Source organism: Coregonus lavaretus (assembly GCF_964263955.1).
Source record: "Coregonus lavaretus genome assembly, chromosome: 37".
Taxonomy (NCBI): domain Eukaryota; kingdom Metazoa; phylum Chordata; class Actinopteri; order Salmoniformes; family Salmonidae; genus Coregonus; species Coregonus lavaretus.
The window spans coordinates 27705650-27728906 of record NC_140024.1 but is presented as its reverse complement, the minus strand read 5'-3'; the positions used below and the strand labels follow the sequence as shown (position 1 = coordinate 27728906).

The following is a 23257-nucleotide window of genomic DNA, read 5'->3' as shown; positions in this document are numbered from 1 at the left end:
TGTAACTGTTTTAAAGTCACCATTGGCCACATGGTGAAATCCCTGAGCGGTTTCCTTCCTCTCCGGCAACTGAGTTAGGAAGGATGCCTGTATCTTTGTAGTGACTGGGTGTATTGATACACCATATTTGTAGTGACTGGGTGTATTGATACACCATCCAAAGTGTAATTAATAACTTCACCATGCTCAAAGGGATATTCAATGTCTGCTTTTTTTTTTTTACCCATCTACCAATAGGTGCTCTTCTTTGCAAGTCATTGGAAAACCTCCCTGGTCTTTGTGGTTGAATTTGTGTTTGTAATTCACTGCTCGACTGAGGGACCTTACAGATAATTGTATGTGTGATGTACAGAGATTAGGTAGTCATTCAAAAATCTTGTTAAACACTATTATTGCACACAGAGTGAGTCCATGCAACTTATGATGTGACTTGTTAAGCAAATGTTTACTCCTGAACTTATTTAGGCTTGCCATAACAAAGGGGTTGAATACTTATTGACTCAAGACATTTCCACTTTTCATTTTTAATTCATTTGTAAACATTTCTAAAAACATAATTCCACTTTGACATTATGGGGTACTGTGTGTTGGACAGTGACAACAAATCTAAATGTAATCTATTTTAAATTCAGGCTGAATAAAATGTGAAAAAAGTAAAGGGGTGTGAATACTTTCTTAAGGCACTGTGTAAAACCCTTTTACACAAAGTGCTTTACAGTAAACCTGCTTAGACCCAGGCGCAAGCAGAAATAGAAGCACAGTGGCAAGGAAAAAACTCTGTAGAAGGAAGAAACCTAGAGAGGAACCAGATTCAAAGGGGAGGTCCTTCCTCCTCTGGCTGCCTGTATTGTACACTCTTAGGGTTATTTGGCTGTCCCCATAGGATAACCCTTTTTGGTTACAGGTAAAACACTTTTTGTTTCCAGGTGGAATCCTTTTGAGTTCCATGTAAATCCCTCTGTGGAAAGCGTTCTACATGGACCATAAAAGGGTTCTACCTGAAACCAAAATGGTTCTTCAAAGGGTTCTCCTATGGGGACAGCCGAAGAACCCTTTAAGGTTCTAGATAGCACCTTTTTTTCTAAGAGTGTACATTGGACATTACACAGTCTACATCAAACCACAGCCTTCATCATATCACCACCTAAACTACACAAAACAGTGGCAACATGGTAACGTTACTATAACTCAAACCCCAGTGAAAATCTCCCCAAACCAATCAGTAGGACTTTAGGTTGAACTCTCCCATTGAAACTACAATTTACATACAGTACAGTGCATGCATCCACCTAGCATTAGCCCCTGTAAGAATAGACATCTACCTCAAATGGACTGAAAGAAGTCACTACATAGTGTGGTGGAGAGGGCTGCGGGCGGTGTGAACCAACGTTCCCTGAACTATTAATCCCTCTTTAATGTCTACTCAGGTCTGATGATGCTCTGGCGGAGGTGATTTAGAGCCAGTCATCTCTGACAGTACAAGGCTGTTAGGATGAGTTACGCCACAAGGAAGTGATGGCCTGCGTGGGATCGGACGGGGTAGCAATGGACTGGGAGCGAGAGAGTAAATCAGTCCTTCTGAGACCAGTGGAGAACGCATGGAGGTAAAAGAGGCTCAAAAGCAACCTGGGGAACGCAGGAGATGAACAAGTCATAGCAATATATGGATTTTTATACAGTGTTTCCCCTACAGTATATGCAAATTCATGGCTGCCACTGGAAAAAAATGTAGATGTGTAGATGTATGCCTCAGGAAGACCCCAGGAAGACCCCCCTCCCCGCAGGAAGACCCCAGGAAGACCCCCCTCCCCGCAGGAAGACCCCAGGAAGACCCCCCCTCCCCGCAGGAAGACCCCAGGAAGACCCCCCTCCCCGCAGGAAGACCCCAGGAAGACCCCCCTCCCCGCAGGAAGACCCCAGGAAGACCCCCCTCCCCGCAGGAAGACCCCAGGAAGACCCCCCTCCCCGCAGGAAGACCCCAGGAAGACCCCCCTCCCCGTAGGAAGACTCCAGGAAGATCCCCCTCCCCGTAGGAAGACTCCAGGAAGACCCTCCTCCCACACTAGACCCCTAAACCAAAGAGCATCATCAATGAATGTGGTACGGTCCTGGATTCTACCAATGTCAGAATGACACAAGATACTTTGCAAAGGATAACACCACTGACGCACAAAAGCTAAGGGTCCATTAATGGGTCCAGGGTGACAGCAACTCACAGGAAAGCAATATCAATGTGTGATGCTAACTTAGCCACCCTCTACATGGACAAGAGAATAAACATACTTACAGACTAGTATCCTTCTTTTTCTCCTGTTCCTCAACAATGGCCTCCTAGAAAAAGGGGCAAAGAATTAGCATTTATTCATGTCATCCATCTTGTGTAACTACATCTTTGCTGCAATTTTGTCCAGTTAACTGTAGAAAATTAAATTGTAAATCTTGATGAGACAAAACTTGGTAAAATACAGGTAAAATAAGAATAAATAAATCAAAAACGATGTATTGAATCAAGCATATAGGGATTTAAACTGAGCTTATTGAAACAGAAGAATATAATGTATATTTTGCTGACTGTACAGGGAAACTCAACAGGCAGGTTAAAGGGCTCTCTTGTTTAGAGGTAGAATACAGATTATAGATCATCCCTCAGGGAAATCAGCAGTAATACAATGGTACATTGACTTCTACTCTACAGAGTGCTGTGAGTGAATTAAAGAAGTCGGGATCGTTGGAAATCAAATCTGAGGAGTGGAGTGGTGCAGTGTTTCTCAATGGCTCAGTGCAGATGAAGGAGAGGAGACGAGGAAAGGAAACCTGGTAAGATGATTGAGCGTGCACCTCAAATGTGTTACATGGCTTCCTCTTCCCATCTCCTCTCCATCATTTGTGATGATCTGAAAACACAGGATAAGTGAAAGCAAAGTGGTAGATCGAGGTAAAGTTTAAAATGTAATTACGCTGCCAGAATATAATGAGTTGTATAGTCATTTTTGCACTTTGCACTATTATTTTTGCACTACGAAAATGTCGCCCTCAATAGTCTAAACAGACCTCCTCTGCTCATCTACGGTCCTTCATCTGCTCTGATCTGGAAGAACTGGATAAGTGAAGCTCATTCACACCAATCACCTAATTTACTTTACTTTACTGACTAGTGTGAATCTGCTCCACTAGTCCAGTTCTTTCAGATCAATGCTGATGACGGACAGGAGATGAGCAGAGGAGGTCCGTTTAGACTATTGAGGGCAACATTTTCGTAGTGCAAAAAAATACTGCCCCACTCCTCAGTTTTGACTTCATTACATGTAACACATTATGATGAGTTGTATAGTAATTTTTACATTTGAAACTTTACCTCAACAATGTGCATTATAAAGAGGCAACTATTTACGTATTTCTCAGTTTACATTGGAACGTTGAATAATTATTTTCAAATTAAATCACTGCAAGATGATGAGGTTTACAGATGTTTTGCACTAATGCAAAATTATTTTCCACTACAGAAATGTGTCCCTGAGTCTTGCACCATGACCTGTGTCTCTCTCACCCTGATGTTGTTGACGATAGCGGCTCCCTTGCTCTCTGCAGCTTCAGGATTCCCTATGAGGTAGTCCCAGGCACAGAACACTCTCCAGCAGAAGGTGAAGTTCTCGTCAGAGGCACTGGCCAGGCTCAGACGGGAGTTCTTAGCCATCCTGAGGGAAAATGTAAATAAATAACACAAAATGGCATCAATTAGCGACACATCATTGTGTTCCTAATAAGAGGTTAAACTGGCGATAGAACAGTTTTCAAACACCTTTATAGATAATACAGAAACAGTTCAAATATAATCACTACAATGGTTAGTCAGACAGACCATGGAAAAATAATACAATTTGAAGTCATGTTAAAGGTAGACTCAGCGAAATGCCACGAGCAGTGCCGCAGAAATTGAGATGAGCGAGATGCAAGACTTGGCTCTCACACAGTCCCACACAGTATCTGTGCATGTGCAGGGGTTCCCTTCATGCTATTACAATGTAATAGCCACTATGCTTTTTACTTTGTGTATCTCCGTCGCTCAGTCTACCTTAAAAAATATAATATTTGGCATTAGTAGTAGCTATTAGCTACAGTAGCCCCATCAATGGTCTCCTTTGGTAATACATTCCTATCAATATTACTTCACTTTCATTTTAACATCAATATCAATCCACATAAATGAGCTTTATTAAAAGAGACTCTAGTGATTTACTTTCTTAACAGAATGATGAAACTGTAGGCAAAAACAGCCATCCCAACCAGAAAGTAGGCCAGGGGGAGGCGATAGCCGGCACTGCCGATCTTCCTCACCGGGCTGTAGTACCCATAGAACAACACAGAGTACTGGAGATAGCCCTGTGGACCAAAACAAACACAAGAAATTACCTGGGAACCAAAATAAGTTGTGGCTTGTGTCTTTAAAACATGGTGAAACTGAAAGCCTACAACAAATAAAACCAAGACACGCTTTTGAGGCATTACTGGCACATTCAGTGCTGAGTCCTCTCTCTGACCATAGTGGCAATCATGGAACACTAATATATATATATATTATATATATAATTATATATATAATGTTTAAACAAATCCTGATTCAATTCTGTTGATCCTCGGGGGCCTCCGTACTTCATGTCATGCTGAGAAGAAGGCTGGCAACATAAACATCACTCATAGTACAAGGAGTGGTTGAAATATTGCTTAGTTGAATCGGACTACACAACAAAATGGATGTAATTTAACAGTGATATTAAGGGAACATTAAGAGATAAAACTGCCTTGCCCCGAGAGACCAGATGGTGTCCAGATCCTGAGCTGAGGCCAGGTGCTCCTTGGGAATGGTTTTACTCCGGGTCGTTCCAAATGGCTCTCCGGCCAGGAGCTGAGGGAAGATATGGAAAAACAGACAAACAGATGGATTATTATGCCAATGCAATCAAAGATATGGAGATATAGTACATACCGTTTTGTGGGGAGGAGTGAGGGCAAATGGATTAGGAAGGGAAAATGTTTACCATTGAATTTGCACACACACACACACACGGACACTTTAACTACCCACTGCCTCAAACACAACAATATTTTCCCTTTATTTTCTATTTTCTGATTTTCCTCCAATCATAATCTACAATGATCTCCAACCAACCATAACATTGGTCGGTCTATATGTATCAAGTAGAAACGGTAAGTTCTGATAAATAACAGGTGGGAAATGGAGTCAGATACTCAATGCTTAAAAAAAAGAAATCTATATTGACTGAATTATAGTACATAAACCATTCAGCTTCACCATGACAGTAAAATGTTGTATTGTCCCATCCAAGCTAAAAGCTGCATTGTCTGCAACCTGCGATCGGATTGAATCCCGACTAAAGTCAACTTATCTCTGAAAACTGAAAACTCCAGTTTACAAAGGAAAAGTCCAATCTGTGAGGTTGGGGTGAATGAAGGAGGGAAAAGGTTGGTTGAAGAATGAATGGAAGGAAAGAGGGACTAAATGCAGGAGATTGGGAGTGAGTGATGCGCCAGCTGATGTCTGGGGAAATTGCCTGTGTCTGCATGTCAGCCGGCTAAATAAATCAGCCCTGCTTTTCCCGCCATACCTAGACCAAAAACAATGCCCTCTACGCTTATTTGTGACGGCTGGCACCAAAAGTGCTGATTTTTATTGTCATACTTTGCAAGCACATACCGGAATTTACGATATCTGTTAGGTCCTCTCTAGTATCCTCTGCATACAATTCACCATTGTGACATTCAGCTACAGTCTACATTTGGAGCAGTCAAATCGTATTAAATAAAATTGAAATTCTCTATTGCTATTTTTAAGTTTTGTTTTATTCGGAATTCAGTTGACATCCTTTCACTAATAACTTTATTTTTTACTCATAATACACACATCTATGGTACAAACACTTCACCTGTTCTTCTATTGTTTAATTGTTCCCTTATTTATCCAGGTATGTCATTGAGAACACATTATTTTACAATAACGACCTGACCAAGATAGAGCACTGATTGCCCTCGGACATAAGGAAGACACACACACACACACACACACACACACACACACACACACACACACACACACACACACACACACACACACACACACACACACACACACACACACACACACACACACACACACACACACACACACACACACACACACGGTTACCTCAGGTATGACTATGAATGCTCCAGTCATGATGGTAAGGACTATGTTGATACCAAACAGCCATCGGAGGAAGATGAAGTACGAGGCCACCCCTGACCCAAAGTGACCTAAGAGGGATGCAGAGACAGGGGTGTAGGGTGTAGTTTCCCCTAGACATTGATCTTGGGTCAGTTTAGCATTTTCACCACTAATGGTTAAGTTAAGGATTGGGGGAGGGGAAGCTGATCCTGGATCTGTACTAGGGGAAACTTCACCCAGAGACGGAAACAGATAATCACAAACCATCTCAAACCAAACTGAATTTTATTTGATATTTCAATAAAATCAAAATAAAATAAAATTGTAATTGTCACATGCTTCGTAAACAACAGGTGTAGACTAACAGTGAACTGCTTACTTACGGGCCCTTCCCAACAATGCAGAATACAATACGAAAATAAACTAATTATAATAGAAAAACAATTGTAACACGAGGAATAAATACACAATGAGCAATGACAGCTTGGCTATATACACAGGGTATAGATATGTACATATAGGTAGGGATAAAGTGACTAGGCAACAGGATAGACAATAGACTGTAGCAGCAGCGTCTGCGATGAGTGTGGAAGTGTGGAAGTTTGTGTGTGGCGACAGTGTGCCAATACGCTTTACAATCAAATACACATTACAGTAAAAGGAAATGAAATAAAATGTTACTGTAATATAGTCAATATCTTACATGTTCAAGTAAGTAATAAAAGAGATCATTAAAAGTTGTTACTTTCTATTTTCTTGATCCTCATCTCCCAGGGAATGAACAGAACCACAATGTTGTACAGCAACCTGGAGACCTTCTTCAGCAGCTGAAAATATGATGACCATTTTGTATTAGTGTTTGTTTGTTTGTTTGTTTGTGTGTGTGTGTGTATATATACACTGCTCAAAAAAATAAAGGGAACACTAAAATATCACATCCTAGATCTGAATGAATGAAATAATCTTATTAAATACTTTTTTCTTTACATAGTTGAATGTGCTGACAACAAAATCACACAAAAATTATCAATGGAAATCAAATTTATCAACCCATGGAGGTCTGGATTTGGAGTCACCCTCAAAATTAAAGTGGAAAACCACACTACAGGCTGATCCAACTTTGATGTAATGTCCTTAAAACAAGTCAAAATGAGGCTCAGTAGTGTGTGTGGCCTCCACGTGCCTGTATGACCTCCCTACAATGCCTGGGCATGCTCCTGATGAGGTGGCGGATGGTCTCCTGAGGGATCTCCTCCCAGACCTGGACTAAAGCATCCGCCAACTCCTGGACAGTCTGTGGTGCAACGTGGCGTTGGTGGATGGAGCGAGACATGATGTCCCAGATTGGATTCAGGTCTGGGGAACGGGCGGGCCAGTCCATAGCATCAATGCCTTCCTCTTGCAGGAACTGCTGACACACTCCAGCCACATGAGGTCTAGCATTGTCTTGCATTAGGAGGAACCCAGGGCCAACCGCACCAGCATATGGTCTCACAAGGGGTCTGAGGATCTCATCTCGGTACCTAATGGCAGTCAGGCTACCTCTGGCGAGCACATGGAGGGCTGTGCGGCCCCCCAAAGAAATGCCACCCCACACCATGACTGACCCACCACCAAACCGGTCATGCTGGAGGATGTTGCAGGCAGCAGAACGTTCTCCACGGCGTCTCCAGACTCTGTCACGTCTGTCACATGTGCTCAGTGTGAACCTGCTTTCATCTGTGAAGAGCACAGGGCGCCAGTGGCGAATTTGCCAATCTTGGTGTTCTCTGGCAAATGCCAAACGTCCTGCACGGTGTTGGGCTGTAAGCACAACCCCCACCTGTGGACGTCAGGCCCTCATACCACCCTCATAGGGTCTGTTTCTGACCGTTTGAGCAGACACATGCACATTTGTGGCCTGCTGGAGGTCATTTTGCAGGGCTCTGGCAGTGCTCCTCCTGCTCCTCCTTGCACAAAGGCGGAGGTAGCAGTCCTGCTGCTGGGTTGTTGCCCTCCTACGGCCTCCTCCACGTCTCCTGATGTACTGGCCTGTCTCCTGGTAGCGCCTCCATGCTCTGGACACTACGCTGACAGACACAGCAAACCTTCTTGCCACAGCTCGCATTGATGTGCCATCCTGGATGAGCTGCACTACCTGAGGCACTTGTGTGGGTTGTAGACTCCGTCTCATGCTACCACTAGAGTGAAAGCACCGCCAGCATTCAAAAGTGACCAAAACATCAGCCAGGAAGCATAGGAACTGAGAAGTGTTCTGTGGTCACCACCTGCAAAACCAGTCCTTTATTGGGGGTGTCTTGCTAATTGCCTATAATTTCCACCTGTTGTCTATTCCATTTGCACAACAGCATGTGAAATGTATTGTCAATCAGTGTTGCCTCCTAAGTGGACAGTTTGATTTCACAGAAGTGTGATTGACTTGGAGTTACATTGTGTTGTTTAAGTGTTCCCTTTATTTTTTTGAGCAGTGTATATATATATATATATATATATATATATATATATATATATATATATATATATAATTGTGTGCGAGCCTTTTTTGATTGATTGATTTACTGTTATTATCATGTCTTATTTCAGATGCCCATACCATTGGACTTAAACAGTAAATTATTTTCAGGGTGTGTGCGCGTGTGTGTGTGTGTGTGCGTGCACGCAAGCGCGCGTGCGTGTGTGTGTATATTTGTGTTTAAGAAGGAGGAAGAGGTTAAACTCTTTGCTTAATTTACTCAGAGAAGATCTGTTGATTCAGTTATCTACACATACAAAGCAACACCAGTCAAGTCCCATCACGTAACATCAAATGTACAGATCCTACTGTACCATACATGCATATTGTATTTAATTCATTTCATGATATACAGAGGGGTACTTAATTCAAAAGTCAAGATATTATTATTCATATACACATAAGTCCACTCGTTGAACAAATGGATGTGATTTCTAAATTGTAATTAAGCAGAAGCCAATATGTATATATAATTAATTATTCATCATCAATCTACTTGCTAAAAGTCAATTAATTTTAATGGTTCTTGGGTAGGCTGGCCCAATGCCTTCGGAACATTTTAATTAAACCGAACCATAACAACAGGCTATAAATTTGCTTGGCTGCGGTTTGCTGAGGCTGTGTGTGTGTGTGTACGTCTATATGTGTGTGTGTGCGCGTCTATATGTTTGTGTGTGTACGTCTATATGTGTGTGTGTGTGTGTGCGCGTCTATATGTGTGTGTGTGTGCGCGTCTATATATGTGTGTGTGTGTTTGTGTGTGTGTGTGTGTGTGTGTGTGTGTACAGAGAGAAGCCTACAGGCAGAGGGAGCAGTGTAGAGCTCTAACCTCGCTGTCTCGTAAACACAGTGAGAACAGAAAGGCAATGTTAAGTGTATAACTCAGCCTAGAGAATAGAGGGAATGGACACAGTAAAAATCAGGCTGAAGGCATCAGATAGCTGCACTGCAGTGGATAAATAGGAGTCTAATTCTCTTAGCTAATTTTCAATGAAATCATATGTGAAAAGTAGCATGACGCATTTATATGCCTAAAAGTGTTAACATCTTCATATCTGTGTTGAAATTAGAGTTTCAATGAGTTTGTGAAACATTATTGGCACAGCAGGGTTTGTTTCATTGTTTGAAAACCACAGCACGCTATGAGATGTGGAAATGTAATACTTGCCATTGTTTACTAGAACCCCCATATCTTTGACAAAATATTATATCCTTGTCCACATGCAATCAAATGTGTTGCAGTAAAAAAATGTCAAAGTGAAACTATGAACATGAAGATGAATTTTAAGTGGTACAGTCAATGTGTTGTATAATATGTGTGTGTGTGTGAACCTTCTTGCAGTATGTGTTGTTTATCAGAACAGGTGTGTGTGTGTGTGTGTGTGTGTGTGTGTGTGTGTGTGTGTGTGTGTGTGTGTGTGTGTGTGTGTGTGTGTGTGTGTGTGTGTGTGTGAACCCACATCCGCCCCGGCAGCCTGGTATCCTCTGGTCCTTGTTAGCCTCCCCTCGTACTTCAGGACAATCTCTCTGGCCTGCCTGGAACAAACACAGGGAGATAACAATGGCTTTTAAACTCTGATCTAAAGTCAGCAGAAACACACACACATCACACTGGAAGAGTGAATATGATTCAATACACTGATCTAGGTTCAGATTTTAAATCAGATATAGTAAAACATATTTAAATAAATGCAAATTATGATTCCAGAGATTGATGTAAATTCAGACAAAAAGCAATTGCAGCAGGTTAAACCCTTGCATGTGCAAAGCTGTCATCAAGGCAAAGGGTGGCAACTTTGAAGAATCTCAAATATAAAATATATTTTGATTTGTTTAACACTTTTTTGGTTACTACATGATTCCATATGTGTTATTTCATATTTTTGATGTCTTCACTACTATTCTACAATGTAGAAAATAGTAAAAATAAAGAAAAACCCTTGAATGAGTAGGTGTTCTAAAACTTTTGACCGGTAGTGTATATCAATAAAATACACTGTAAATATAAAATATAAATATATAATTCAATAAATGATAGAAATTTGATGAACTACGATTCCACTTAGCTGACAAACCAGTAAAACATTTAATACAGAAAAAAGTAGAGTATGCCGTTGTTAAAAATCTCATTTTTTCTCTCAATACAATCAAATTGACATCGAGATAACAGGGATAGGAATTTCACAACAAGCAATGCAGGTGAAAACGGGGGGTAGGAACCAGTGATCTGCAGTGTAAAATATGAGGTGTTTTTGCAGGGCGTGTAATCAGCAGTATTCACCCAGAGATTACTGAGGACGTAAAACGCAGGCTTGCATCTCATCCCTGTGATGGTCATAAAGCCTAGAGCAGTAATATCAAACCACCCATATAAAACCTGTTATAGCTAGAACCCACTCAGCACATCTTAGTCTTAGTCTCTCTCTCTCTCTCTCTCTCTCTCTCTCTCTCTCTCTCTCTCTCTCTCTCTCTCTCTCTCTCTCTCTCTCTCTCTCTCTCTCTCTCTCTCTCTCTCTCTCTCTCTCTCTCTCTCTCTCTCTCTCTCTCTCTCTCTCTCTCTCTCTCCTCTCTACCTCTCTCTCAAAATGGCTGTACTCAATCACAGCTATATGTGGTTAGGCTATTTACTGTGTGTTTGGTTGACAACACAACCAAATATCAACATTTAAAGTAGACGTATCTACTGCTTGGAGAGTTCCATCTGAGCCACTGGCTTAATCCCGTTCTTTAACTTTAATTTTTGGTTGAGTTGAAGACGTGAATCCAACATAATTTCTTAACTTGTAGACAAGTTAATAGGCTATTTATTGTATTTCAAAAGTGATTTTGAATTGTTTTTGGTTGTCAACACAACCAAATATCAACATTACATTTGAAATCATCCAGCGCTTGAAACCCTAGGCCTATTGTTGTACTGTAATTCTCTGTTGAATACTGGGTTGAATTTAAGCAATCGCTGTTGATGACTTTGCAAATGCAATGTAGGCTTAAATAGCATCATTGATGGTATATGAGTGATAAAGTATGGAATGACTTTGATATCAACAGTGAATCTAAGTGGAGATCTCTCAACAATCATTCTCACGATAGCACATTGGTACTAGTCAGTGACATCATAGCTAAGCAGGGCTTGGTTAAAATCCTGGATGGGACACCAAAGTGTAGCTGTAGATAGATCAATTCTCCAGTAGGAGGTGCTGCCCAGCCTATTGTTTGTTTTTCTGAAAGGGGATATAACATTGAAGATCTGACAGTGTTTTAAAGGTATAAATTCAACATATTTTATACAAGGTTTGTCTATGTTGAAAATTGGTTACCATGATGACATAATCCTGTGGTTGAAATTTCACTCTCAAAACAACAGTTTCGAATCCAATGTATTTTCTATGTAGATTGTGCTCAATGGGAAGTCTTCGCCATTCGTTCATTTTGGTACATTTACAACCCATCCCCTTATCAGCTGTTGTCAATCACACGTGGGTCTGAAAATACAATTATCTTCCTCAATAGTGAGCAGTGAAAGAATACTATATGAAAAGTCGACATGAGTATGACATCCTGGCATTTTAAGCATACTAAATTTGATCAATTTGACATATTATAACACTTAACATTTTCGCATACCCAAAAAGGCTACTATTTAGGACAAATGTACAGGTATCCGGACTCGGCCCAAATGTCTGATCTGTTGTGTTGTCAGGAGACATCCAGACTCAGATTTGAATTTAATAGCATCCTAAATCCCAGAACAGGAAAAAAGCTCAAATGTATCAGGGGTCCGTCTACACACGTGGTGTTTGTATAAGCAATGTGTGTGTGGGACTGGAGGTTCTGACCCCAGTAAAAAGAGGAACCAGGCGAACTAACAGGTGATGAAATAATTAACCTGCTAATTTGGTTTATTTTCTGTGGGAGGAGCCATTAACGTGGCGAGGGAGCGAGGAGCCATTAACGTGGCGAGGGGGCGAGGAGCCATTCATGTGGCGAGGGGGCGAGGAGCCATTAACGTGGCGAGGGAGCGAGGAGCCCGGGAGGATGTTAATCATTATTTTCTTCGCCTCACGCTTTACACTCCGATGGCTCCTCCGCACATTAGCGACGGAGAGTTAGCGCTTTTTCACCATTTATGAGTTCTCAGTTATTAATGAAGAGCTAGTGTTTACATGTTTCCCCTATCTGACATGTTAATGTATTTGGATAACCACAGACTGCAGGGAGAGAAAAAAAAACTGCTAAGAGGGAAAAAACATGCACATGAATATGCATGGGGGTTTGGGGGGTTCTTATACTGTGGTCAAATGCATATGCATGTCGTGACAAATCAATTTGTATACCTGTCCTGTCCATCTTAAGGAATGAAAGCTAAGGTTGCGTCCCAAATGACCCCCTATTCCCTACATAGTGCACTACTTTTGACCAGAGCCCTATAGACCCTATATATGGAATAGGGTGCCATTTGGGAGCATTCTAAGATGCTGTACCTTAATCTCTGCCTGGGTTATTTTGAGCTCCTACACCTGTTACCTTGAATTAGTATTATGACTATTACACATTTTACCATGAATTAGTTAGTAGTAACTGTTGGACATTTTTTCTTGGGTAAGCCCCATTTTCTAATTCATTTGATTATTTTGTATAATCACAAAAACAATGCAATATAAAGGCCTACTGTTCCTCTGCGGAGGTGTATAATTTGCAATGTATGAAAAGCTGGAATGTTTTTTGTCACCTCCAATACCACAACACAGGCTTGAGTATCGCGGTGATGGACAATACCATAACACAGGCTTGAGTACTCCGGTGGTGGACACAGCACAGTCCATTGACATTCACTGCGACATTTTTTGACCACTTTCATTAAGCAATACAGCATTAAGCAATACAGTGTGTGGGATTTCCTGTGTGTGTGTGTGTGTGTGTGTGTGTGTGCGTGCATGGTTTACTTCAGAGAGTTGAGTTTGTGTCTCATGGGCCGGGCTCGGGTGTGTATGTTGGTGATGGTGTGTACATGTGTGTCTACTGTATTCAGTGTGCATCTATGTGCCTTACTTGAGGGCTTTCAGCTTGCGTCTCATGGGCCAGGCTCGGGTGCGTATGTTGGCGATGATCTCCTTCTGAAACTGGATGTTCTGAAACATCTGCTCTGGGTCGTTGCTGTCCACATGCTCATCCTCCTTGTCCTCCTCATCTGATTGGCTGTAATGGGACAGAAGGAGAGGGGTCAACATGTTATCTTGAGGGACAGCTGTGCTCTGCTGTGTGACTGAAGACAGACTCAAATAAAGCAGGATGGTGATAGTTGCTTTTTTCTCTGTAAAGTCAATTTCCTCACAAGCAAGGCAAATGGTTAGAGTTCATAGCATGACACACACAGGGACGCACAAACACAGGCATGCCCACCCGCACACAGAAGCAGGCATGCACCAAACAAACACACACACAGTGTAAATGTACACAGTGCCTACACTACAAAATCACAAAGATATGCAAGTTATCCATGAGATACACCATGTTTCTTTTTCATTTGAAATGCAGTGCACCTAAAACAAAATTTTGTCACTATTTTTTAAAGTCATACACATTAACTTAATTATCAAAGTGAGGATACTGAATGACATGAGAATGTATTGGAGGAATGGCTGGGTAGATTATTTGACTCCTACAGTAGAAATATTCAGCTTGAGCAGGAGATAATGAAAATATTAAAAACTCCAAGGCACAGGATGTATATGGAAATGACTCCGCCCTCCTGAAGAAAAATTCCAGCAGAAGAAAACTCCAGTCACTCATCTGGTAAATCTGTCAATTAAAGAAGCAGTGTTCCCTGACGACAGGAAATCTGCTGTCATAACACCAATCTTCAAGGCTGGAGATTCAACTGATGTGGCCAATTATAGGCCAATCAGCATTCTCCCAATCACATCCAAGGTGGTAGAAAAGGTGGAGGCCAACCAACTAATAGCCCACCTAAACCCAGTGTCAGAGCTGGCGTAGGTGTGGTGTGGGAATCAGATGCAGGATGCAGAAGTAGTCCAAAATACTTTAATAAAGTCCACAGAATGAACGGCTACAAACAGAGCCGGAGGCACAAGAAAAATAACGCACTCAGCGTAATAAACAACACACGCACAATAGTGCGGACTCTCTACAGAAAAATGAGCAAAAACTTGACATGGAAACACCTGCTGACAATGAACAACTACACACAACCACAAGACAGAAACAATGAGAACTAAAAGGACACATAATCAAGACAAAATGAGAAACAGGTGTACCAAACCAGACCAAACCAAACGAACACAGAAACAACGAACGGTGGCAGCTAGTACTCCGGGGACGACGACCGCCGAAGCCTGCCCGAACAAGGAGAAGGAGCAGCCTCGGCAGAAACCGTGACACCCAGGTCACTCTCCTCTCCATCTTTGCCAAGGAAATAAAGTCCAAACTTGACGAAGGTGGAGTTGTGGGAGCTGTTTTTCTGGATTTATAAAAAGCATTCGGCACAGTGAACCGCAATGTGTTGCAATCCAGACTGTCAACCCACAACCTTCCAGCTCACGCAAACAGATGGATGGAATCCTATCTGACCAAAAGAAAACAATGCACAAAAATCAAACTGTCAACATCCGCTGACTGCTCTGTCGGGGTCCCTCAAGGATCCATTTTGGGCCCACTTTTATTCAGTGGATACATACAGTTGAAGTCGTAAGTTTACATAAACTTAGGTTGGAGTCATTAAAACTCGTTTTTCAACCACTCCACACATTTCTTGTTAACAAACTATAGTTTTGGCAAGTCGGTTAGGACATCTACTTTGTGCATGACACACTTAATTTTTCCAACAATTGTTTACAGACAGATTATTTCACTTATAATTCACTGTATCACAATTCCAGTGGGTCAGAAGTTTACATACACTAAGTTGACCGTGCCTTAAAACAGCTTGGAAAATTCCAGAAAATGATGTCATGGCTTTAGAAGCTTCTGATAGGCTAATTGACATAATTTGAGTCAATTGGAGGTTTACCTGTGGATGTATTTCAAGGCCTACCTTCAAACTCAGTGCCTCTTTGCTTGACATCATGGGAAAATCAAAAGAAATCAGCCAAGACATCAGAAAAAAGATTGGGAGCAATTTCCAAATGCCTGAAGGTACCACATTCATCGGTACAAACTATAGTACGCAAGTATAAACACCATGGGACCACGCAGCCGTCATACCGCTCAGGAAGGAGACGCGTTCTATCTCCTAGAGATGAACGTATTTTGGTGTGAAAAGTGCAAATCAATCCCAGAACAACAGCAAAGGACCTTGTGAAGATTCTGGAGGAAACAGGTACAAAAGTATCTATATCCACAGTAAAAACAAGTCCTATATCGACATAACCTGAATGGCCGCTCAGCAAGGAAGAAGCCACTGCTCCAAAACCGCCATAAAAAAGCCAGACTATGGTTTGCAACTGCACATGGGGACAAAGATCATACCTTTTGGAGAAATGTCCTCTGGTCTGATGAAACAAAAATAGAACTGTTATGTTTGGAGGAAAAAGGGGAAAGCTTGCAAGCCAAAGAACACCATCCCAACTGTGAAGCACGGGGGTGGCAGCATCATGCTGTGGGGGTGCTTTGCTGCAGGAGGGACTGGTGCACTTCACAAAATAGATGGCATCATGAGGAAGGACAATTATGTGGATATATTGAAGCAACATCTCAAGACATCAGTCAGGAAGTTAAAGCTTGGTCGCAAATGGGTCTTCCAAATTGGACAATGAACCCAAGCATACTTCCAAAGTTGTGGCAAAAGTCAAGGTATTGGAGTGGCCATCACCAAAGCCCTGACCTCAATCCTATAGAAAATTAGTGGGCAGAACTGAAAAAGCATGTGCGAGCAAGGAGGCCTACAAACCTGACTCAGTTACACCAGCTCTGTCAGGAGGAATGGGGCAAAATTCACCCAACTTATTGTGGGAAGCGTGTGGAAGGCTACCCGAAATGTTTGACCCAAGTTAAACAATTTAAAGGCAATGCTACCAAATACTAATTGAATGTATGTAAACTTCTGACCCACTGGGAATGTGATGAAATAAATAAAACCTGAAATAAATCATTCTCTCTACTATTATTCTGACATTTCACATTCTTAAAATAAAGTGGTGATCCTAACTGACCTAAAACAGTGAATTTTTACTAGGATTAAATGTCAGGAATTGTGAAAAACTGAGTTTAAATGTATTTGGCTAAGGTATATGTCAACTTCCGACTTCAACTGTAAATGCTGATGTATGCAGACGACACAGTCGTCTATGTACATGCCAAGACAAAGCAACAGGCTACTCGTAAATTTACAGCAGCAATGGACAAAATAGCTGACTGGTTGGACTACTCTACATTGAACCTAACAAAAACTGTCTGCATGTATTTCTCCATCAGGAACAGTGAGACCATCAGCCTGAGGGAACTGTTAAGGGACAGAGGATCGAGATGGTGTCACATTTTAAATACTTAATAATAATTATTGACTCTAACCTGTCCTTCAAAAAACAAATACAAAAAGTAAATGAAACAGTCAAATGCAACCTGGATAATTTCACATTTATCAGAAACCAAACGTCAACAGATGCTGCTAGCTGTACATGCACTCAATGATTTTGTCCCATCTCTCGTACTGTGTCACAACCTGGTCACAAGCTAGTATCACAGCTACGAAACCACTTCAAAAGCTCTAGAAACAAACTCTGAAAGTGCTGGACAAAAAAACCAAACACCTATCACCACCGCAATATCATTAAGACATACAACCTACTGAGCTTTGACAGGTTCTTATGCCTTGCCGACACCTCTCTGCTGTTGAAGATCACTCATGACCTTGCCCCACCACCTCTTAAGCAATTTGTTACATATTGCAAGGACAATACCAGGAGGACAAGCGCTTCAACCAGAGGAGACTGCTCAACTCAGTTTAGATCCACCAAATTTGGCCAGACAGCTTCTTCAGTCAGAGCGTCTGGATTATAGAACCCCCTGCCAACCAGGAAGACAGAGTGCAATACCTTGGCTAGATTCAAGGCAAACCTGGAAAAGTGGCTAAAGGCAAACCAGCCATGTGGACATCAAGATATTCACACTCTTAAGATGTCAGATACTGTAGGAACAAGGGACATTTAAACTATGATGTAATGTTATCATTATATTGTCTATTGTTGTGTGTGTATGTATGTATATATATATATATATATATATATATATATATATACTGTACATATACACACACTACCGGTCAAAGGTTTTAGAACACCTACTCATTCAAGGGTTTTTCTTAATTTTTACTATTTTCTACATTGTAGAATAATAGTGAAGACATCAAAACTATGAAATAACACATATGGAATCATGTAGTAACCAAAAAGTGTTAAACAAATGACAAGATTCTTCAAATAGCCACCCTTTGCCTTGATGACAGCTTTGCACACTCTTGGCATTCTCTCAACCAGCATCACCTGGAATGCTTTTCCAACAGTCTTGAAGGAGTTCCCACATATGCTGAGCACTTGTTGGCTGCTTTTCCTTCACTCTGCGGTCCGACTCATCCCAAACCATCTCAATTTGGTTGAGGTCGGGGGATTGTGGAGGTCAGGTCATCTGATGCAGCACTCCATCACTCTCCTTCTTGGTAAAATAGCCCTTACACAGCCTGGAGGTGTGTTGGGTCATTGTCCTGTTGAAAAACAAATGATAGTCCCACTAAGCCCAAACCAGATGGGATGGCGTATTGCTGCAGAATGCTGTGGTAGCCATGCTGGTTAAGTGTGCCTTGAATTCTAAATAAATCACAGACAGTGTCACCAGCAAAGCACCCCCTCCTCCTCCATGCTTTACGGTGGGAAATACACATGCAGAGATCATCTGTTCACCCACACCGCGTCTCACAAAGACACGGCGGTTGGAGCCAGAAATCTCCAATTTGGACTCCAGACCAAAGGAGAAATTTCCACCAGTCTAATGTCCATTGCTCGTGTTTCTTGGCCCAAGCAAGTCTCTTCCTCTTATTGGTGTCCTTTAGTAATGGTTTCTTTGCAGCAATTCGACCATGAAGGCCTGATTCACACAGTCTCCTCTGGATAGTTGATGTTGAGATGTGTCTTTTACTTGAACTGTGTGAAGCATTTATTTGGGCTGCAATTTCTGAGGCTGGTAACTCTGATGAACTCTGGGTCTTCCATTCCTGTGGCGGTCCTCATGAGAGCCAGTTTCATCATAGCGCTTGATGGTTTTTGCGACTGCACTTGAAGAAACTTTCAAAGTTCTTGAAACTTTCCGTATTGACTGACCTTCATGTCTTAAAGTAATGATGGACTGTCTTTTCTCTTTGCTTATTTGAGCTGTTCTTGCCATAATATGGACTTGGTCTTTTACCGAATAGGGCTATCTTCTGTATACCCCCCTACCTTGTCACAACACAACTGATTGGCTCAAACGCATTAAGAAGGCACACCTGTTAATTGAAATGCATTCCAGGTGACTACCTCATGAAGCTGGTTTAGAGAATGCCAAGAGTGTGCAAAGCTGTCATCAAGGCAAAGGGTGGATATTTGAAGAATCTGAAATATAAATATTTGTTTAACACTTTTTTGGTTACTACATGATTCCATATGTGTTATTTCATAGTTTTGATGTCTTCACTATTATTCTACAATGTAGAAAATAGTAAAAATAAAGAAAAACCCTTGAATGAGTAGGTGTTGTAAAACTTTTGACTGGTAGTGTATATATTTTAATAGTGTGTTATATTGTAGCATTGTAATGATGTATTGATGTTGATTGTTTTCTGCCCAGGGACTACAGATTAAAATGAGTGATCTCGCTAAATCTGGTGCAATGGAATGTTGTACATGGTCCCTGACACAAACATAACAGGAGGACCACAATGGCAACAAGCCCTTGGGCTTTACTGAGTTTTATCCTCAATATGTTATTATATATGTAATGTTGTCTCCAGCTGGAGCAACCTTCTACTTTAATGATCAAATACATTAAATCAATCACTAACCTGTTTGAGAACCTGGATAAGGATACGTTTCTACTACAACAGTTGCCATGTATAAAATGTAAATTACACTTTTGCAAGTCATAAACAAATTATGCTATGGAGTTGAGGTCAAAAACTGAGAAATAATCATGTCCTCTGTCTACACAATGTATATTCAGTTGGCACATGGAAAGCATCATTTCATATCAACATCAATAGAATAGAACTAAATAGAATAGAGTAGACTGTACACTCTTAGAAAAAAGGGTTCCAATAGGGCTTCTTCAGCTGTCCCCATAGGAGAACTCTTTTTGGTTCCAGGTAGAACCCTTTTTGGTTCCAGGTAGAACCCTTTTGGGTTCCATGTAGAACCCTCTAAGGAAAGGGTTTTACATGGAACCCAAAAGGGTTCTACCTGGAACCAAAAAGGGATCTTCAAAGGGTTATTCTATGGGCACAGCCGAATAACCCTTTTAGGTTCTAGATAACACCTTTTTTTCTAAGATTGTAGAACTCACCCTGGCTGGTTGTCTTGATAAGGTGAATAAATCCGCCTGGAGTTCTTCCTGACACTCTTGTGTCGCTTCATGGTAGTCGAGGGTCTACTGACCACAGCAGTCTCAGACACGTCACTCATACTGACTGTAATTCAGCACCTGTGTGTGTTTCTGAGTGTGTGTGTGTGTGACAGGGGTCCGTCCACACTTGTGCAAGCTTAAACTTTCAGCTCTGTCTGTCCATCTGTGTGTGGCATGGGTCCATCAGTGTGTGTTAGGGTCAGTCTGTGTATGTGCATGATGAGTGTCCCTGCATGTGTGTGTTCTCCGTGTGTATTTGTTTGTCCGCGTGTGTGTGCAGTTCCGTTCAAACTTTCAGAAGGCACTGACTTGACACATCCCCCTGTGCTCTCCTGCGACTCTCTGCAGACTGATTGAGGCTAAGCTGAATGAAGTCCAGGGGCTGCGTGTGTGTGTGTGTGTGTGTGTGTGTGTGTGTGTATGTGTGTATGTGTGTATGTGTGTGTGTGTGTGTGTGTGTGTGTGTGTGTGTGTGCCGGAGCTGAGAGACGGGAGTGGCTGGGGCAACCTGCAGTCCTGGTACCGCATTGGAGCATCAGACAGACCCTCGGCCGCACAAGCCCTGCCTGACTCGCTCCCTGATCCAATCAGAGACATACTGACCTCTTAAAGGGCTAGTGCATGCAACACACTGCACTAGCACACACACCTCAATGGCTGTCATGGGGGAGTTGTATATTTGTGGCTGACACAACTATGGTTGATGTGTGTGTTTTTCTCCAATCAAACTCAAATAATGAATCAGTGATAATATCTTCTAACAGTTAAGCCTATGATTCCATTCAATCAAACCCATAATGCAGTATAGCCACTGTGAGGGGAGTTAATTTTTTGTGTGTTTTTTTACAAAAGCAATTTGCTAATCCATTTGACTCCAGTGAAATGAAACCTTTTTCAATTCACTTCATGAACTGACTGAATTGAAAACTGAATGGAGCTACCCCTGGTAGAGAGTGGATACCGATCATATGTATTTATACAAGTATATGATCATTTAAATAATACAGTGTACACTGTTATTCTCACAAATGTAATTCAGTGTCTTTCCTAAGTAGGTCTAAAATGAAACCCTAAGCATTAAATAAACCCCTTTGGAACCTTTCGCCAGGAACACACAGAGAATTTTAATCCGGTTCACATCCAGAGGTGCTTTCATAAGCCTTGGGGGTGTAGTAAAATCAGATCAAATCACACCTCTCAACACAAATACAAGGAAGCAGTTAGTAAATGTATCTTCTTGGAGAAGTAACACCACGGCTAGTTAACAATTATATGATAATAGACCATATGTTCAGTTGGCTCGTGGCATCTTTAGGCTGTCGTTTTAGAATAGAAGGCAGAAGGTTATCGTAGCCCAAACGAGGGGGGACGTGCATTTTTTAATTGAGCTCTCTGTGAGTGGACTCCATGGAGCACATCAGACAGGAACGACTGTCTATGCGGGAGTCGATGGAATAGTTTTAATTTGAACGGAAAACCTGGAGACGGAATTGTCGGATCATGGTCTTGCATGCTTAATAAGAGATTCGTGCAAAAGTCCAAGGATGCGTCCCAAATGGCACCATATTCCCTACATAGTGCACTACTTTGACCAGGTCCTAGAAGGCTCTGGTCAAAAGTACTGCACTAGAAAATAGCGTGCCATTTTGGACATAGTCCAGAAAGTAGTGGTGTTATGAAAACATGTAGTTTTAGTTTCAAGTTATTTCCAGTTATTTTACTGATGTATTGAAGGCTGAATTAAGACAGTGAGTTTGTGAAAAGCCCTGGACTGACTTCTTGAAATCTATGCTTTAATATGTAACAACAAAAGTAACATTTTATTATGTACGTGCACTGACTACCAAGGCCAGCAGGCAAAACTGGTTGCAATAACGTTTGGCTAATGTCCTTTGCGGCGCCATGGGTTTTACACTGGTTGTAAAATGACTGTTTTTTTTCTTTACACATATTTTTTGTGACAAGAAAACAACATCTTTACCTGGTTGTAATCTGGTTACCTAACCAGAAAACCATCTTAAAACCAGGAAATGACGTCAATATGACGTCCCATGCCAAATAGGGTGGTGTGAATTGGGAAACAGGAAACAGACATGCTAAACTAGGTCATTTTGCTATGTAGATTTACTATCCCTTTAAGGTGCCTGGGCGGAATAGGAGAGATGTGCATGCTTTCCTCTCGTATTCAGACAGACTAGCTATCAAAGCATAGCACCCTCATTATCTACAGTAATTAAGCAGTACTGCCTCACTGGGTTCCTCCACTGTATGGCTTAGGATGATTGAATTAGGCTCAGATCACAAAAAACACTGTCTCTCCCCCTACACACCCTTACAATGAACACACACACACACTCCCACACCCGAGCTCACACACACCCAAGTAATTCAAGCATCAATGGCTATTGTGACTAGTACAATGGGGCTGTCGGCTAAGCTTCAGAGCTTTGAACACAAGTTTCGATACTTCACAAGACATTAATTCGATGAAAAGTTAATTAGAAGTTTGTGAGAGCGTGTTTAAAGGCTTTATTAACATTATCTCACTGTGACAGTTTAAGGAGACGTAGGTTCCGGCTGTAGGGCCTTCTACATCATCACACAAAGTTTTTAAAGAGTTTTACCTCTGGAGTCTACTTTGAGTTTCAGGATGACTTCGGGATGATATTTGATCATGAGTGGTGGATAAAATCGTATTAAACACCATAAACCTCTAGCCCTCTATAAAACAGCACTGTGGTTTACTTCATGCCAAAAGACCAAGATCAAAATGGCAGTAATCTAAAAGACTTTGGGGCCGTTCAGGACTAGGTTTAATCCGTGTCCGGGAAACGGCCTCTCAATGGTCATTACAGATTTTAGATATAGAAAATCCTCGCCCATAAAATATCAATACTGTAGCTCCATTTAATGGGATGATC

The 23257-nt window shown here is 41.5% G+C and overlaps 1 protein-coding gene across 1 annotated transcript in view; it reads right to left on the bottom strand.

The window, feature by feature from the left end:
* LOC311111402 (transmembrane channel-like protein 3) overlaps nucleotides 1-20395 on the bottom strand; it is a gene marked incomplete at both ends in the record, with an annotated part of 36185 nt that extends 15790 nt beyond the window's left edge. The window contains 9 exons of the mRNA XM_084154115.1: nucleotides 2288-2331; nucleotides 3548-3695; nucleotides 4238-4380; nucleotides 4805-4903; nucleotides 6203-6309; nucleotides 6966-7047; nucleotides 10193-10268; nucleotides 13782-13928; nucleotides 20277-20395. Of these exons, the coding sequence (XP_084010241.1) occupies nucleotides 2288-2331; nucleotides 3548-3695; nucleotides 4238-4380; nucleotides 4805-4903; nucleotides 6203-6309; nucleotides 6966-7047; nucleotides 10193-10268; nucleotides 13782-13928; nucleotides 20277-20395 (965 nt within the window). The remainder of the gene's footprint in view (nucleotides 1-2287; nucleotides 2332-3547; nucleotides 3696-4237; nucleotides 4381-4804; nucleotides 4904-6202; nucleotides 6310-6965; nucleotides 7048-10192; nucleotides 10269-13781; nucleotides 13929-20276) is intronic.
* Between the last annotated feature and the right edge of the window lie 2862 nt (nucleotides 20396-23257).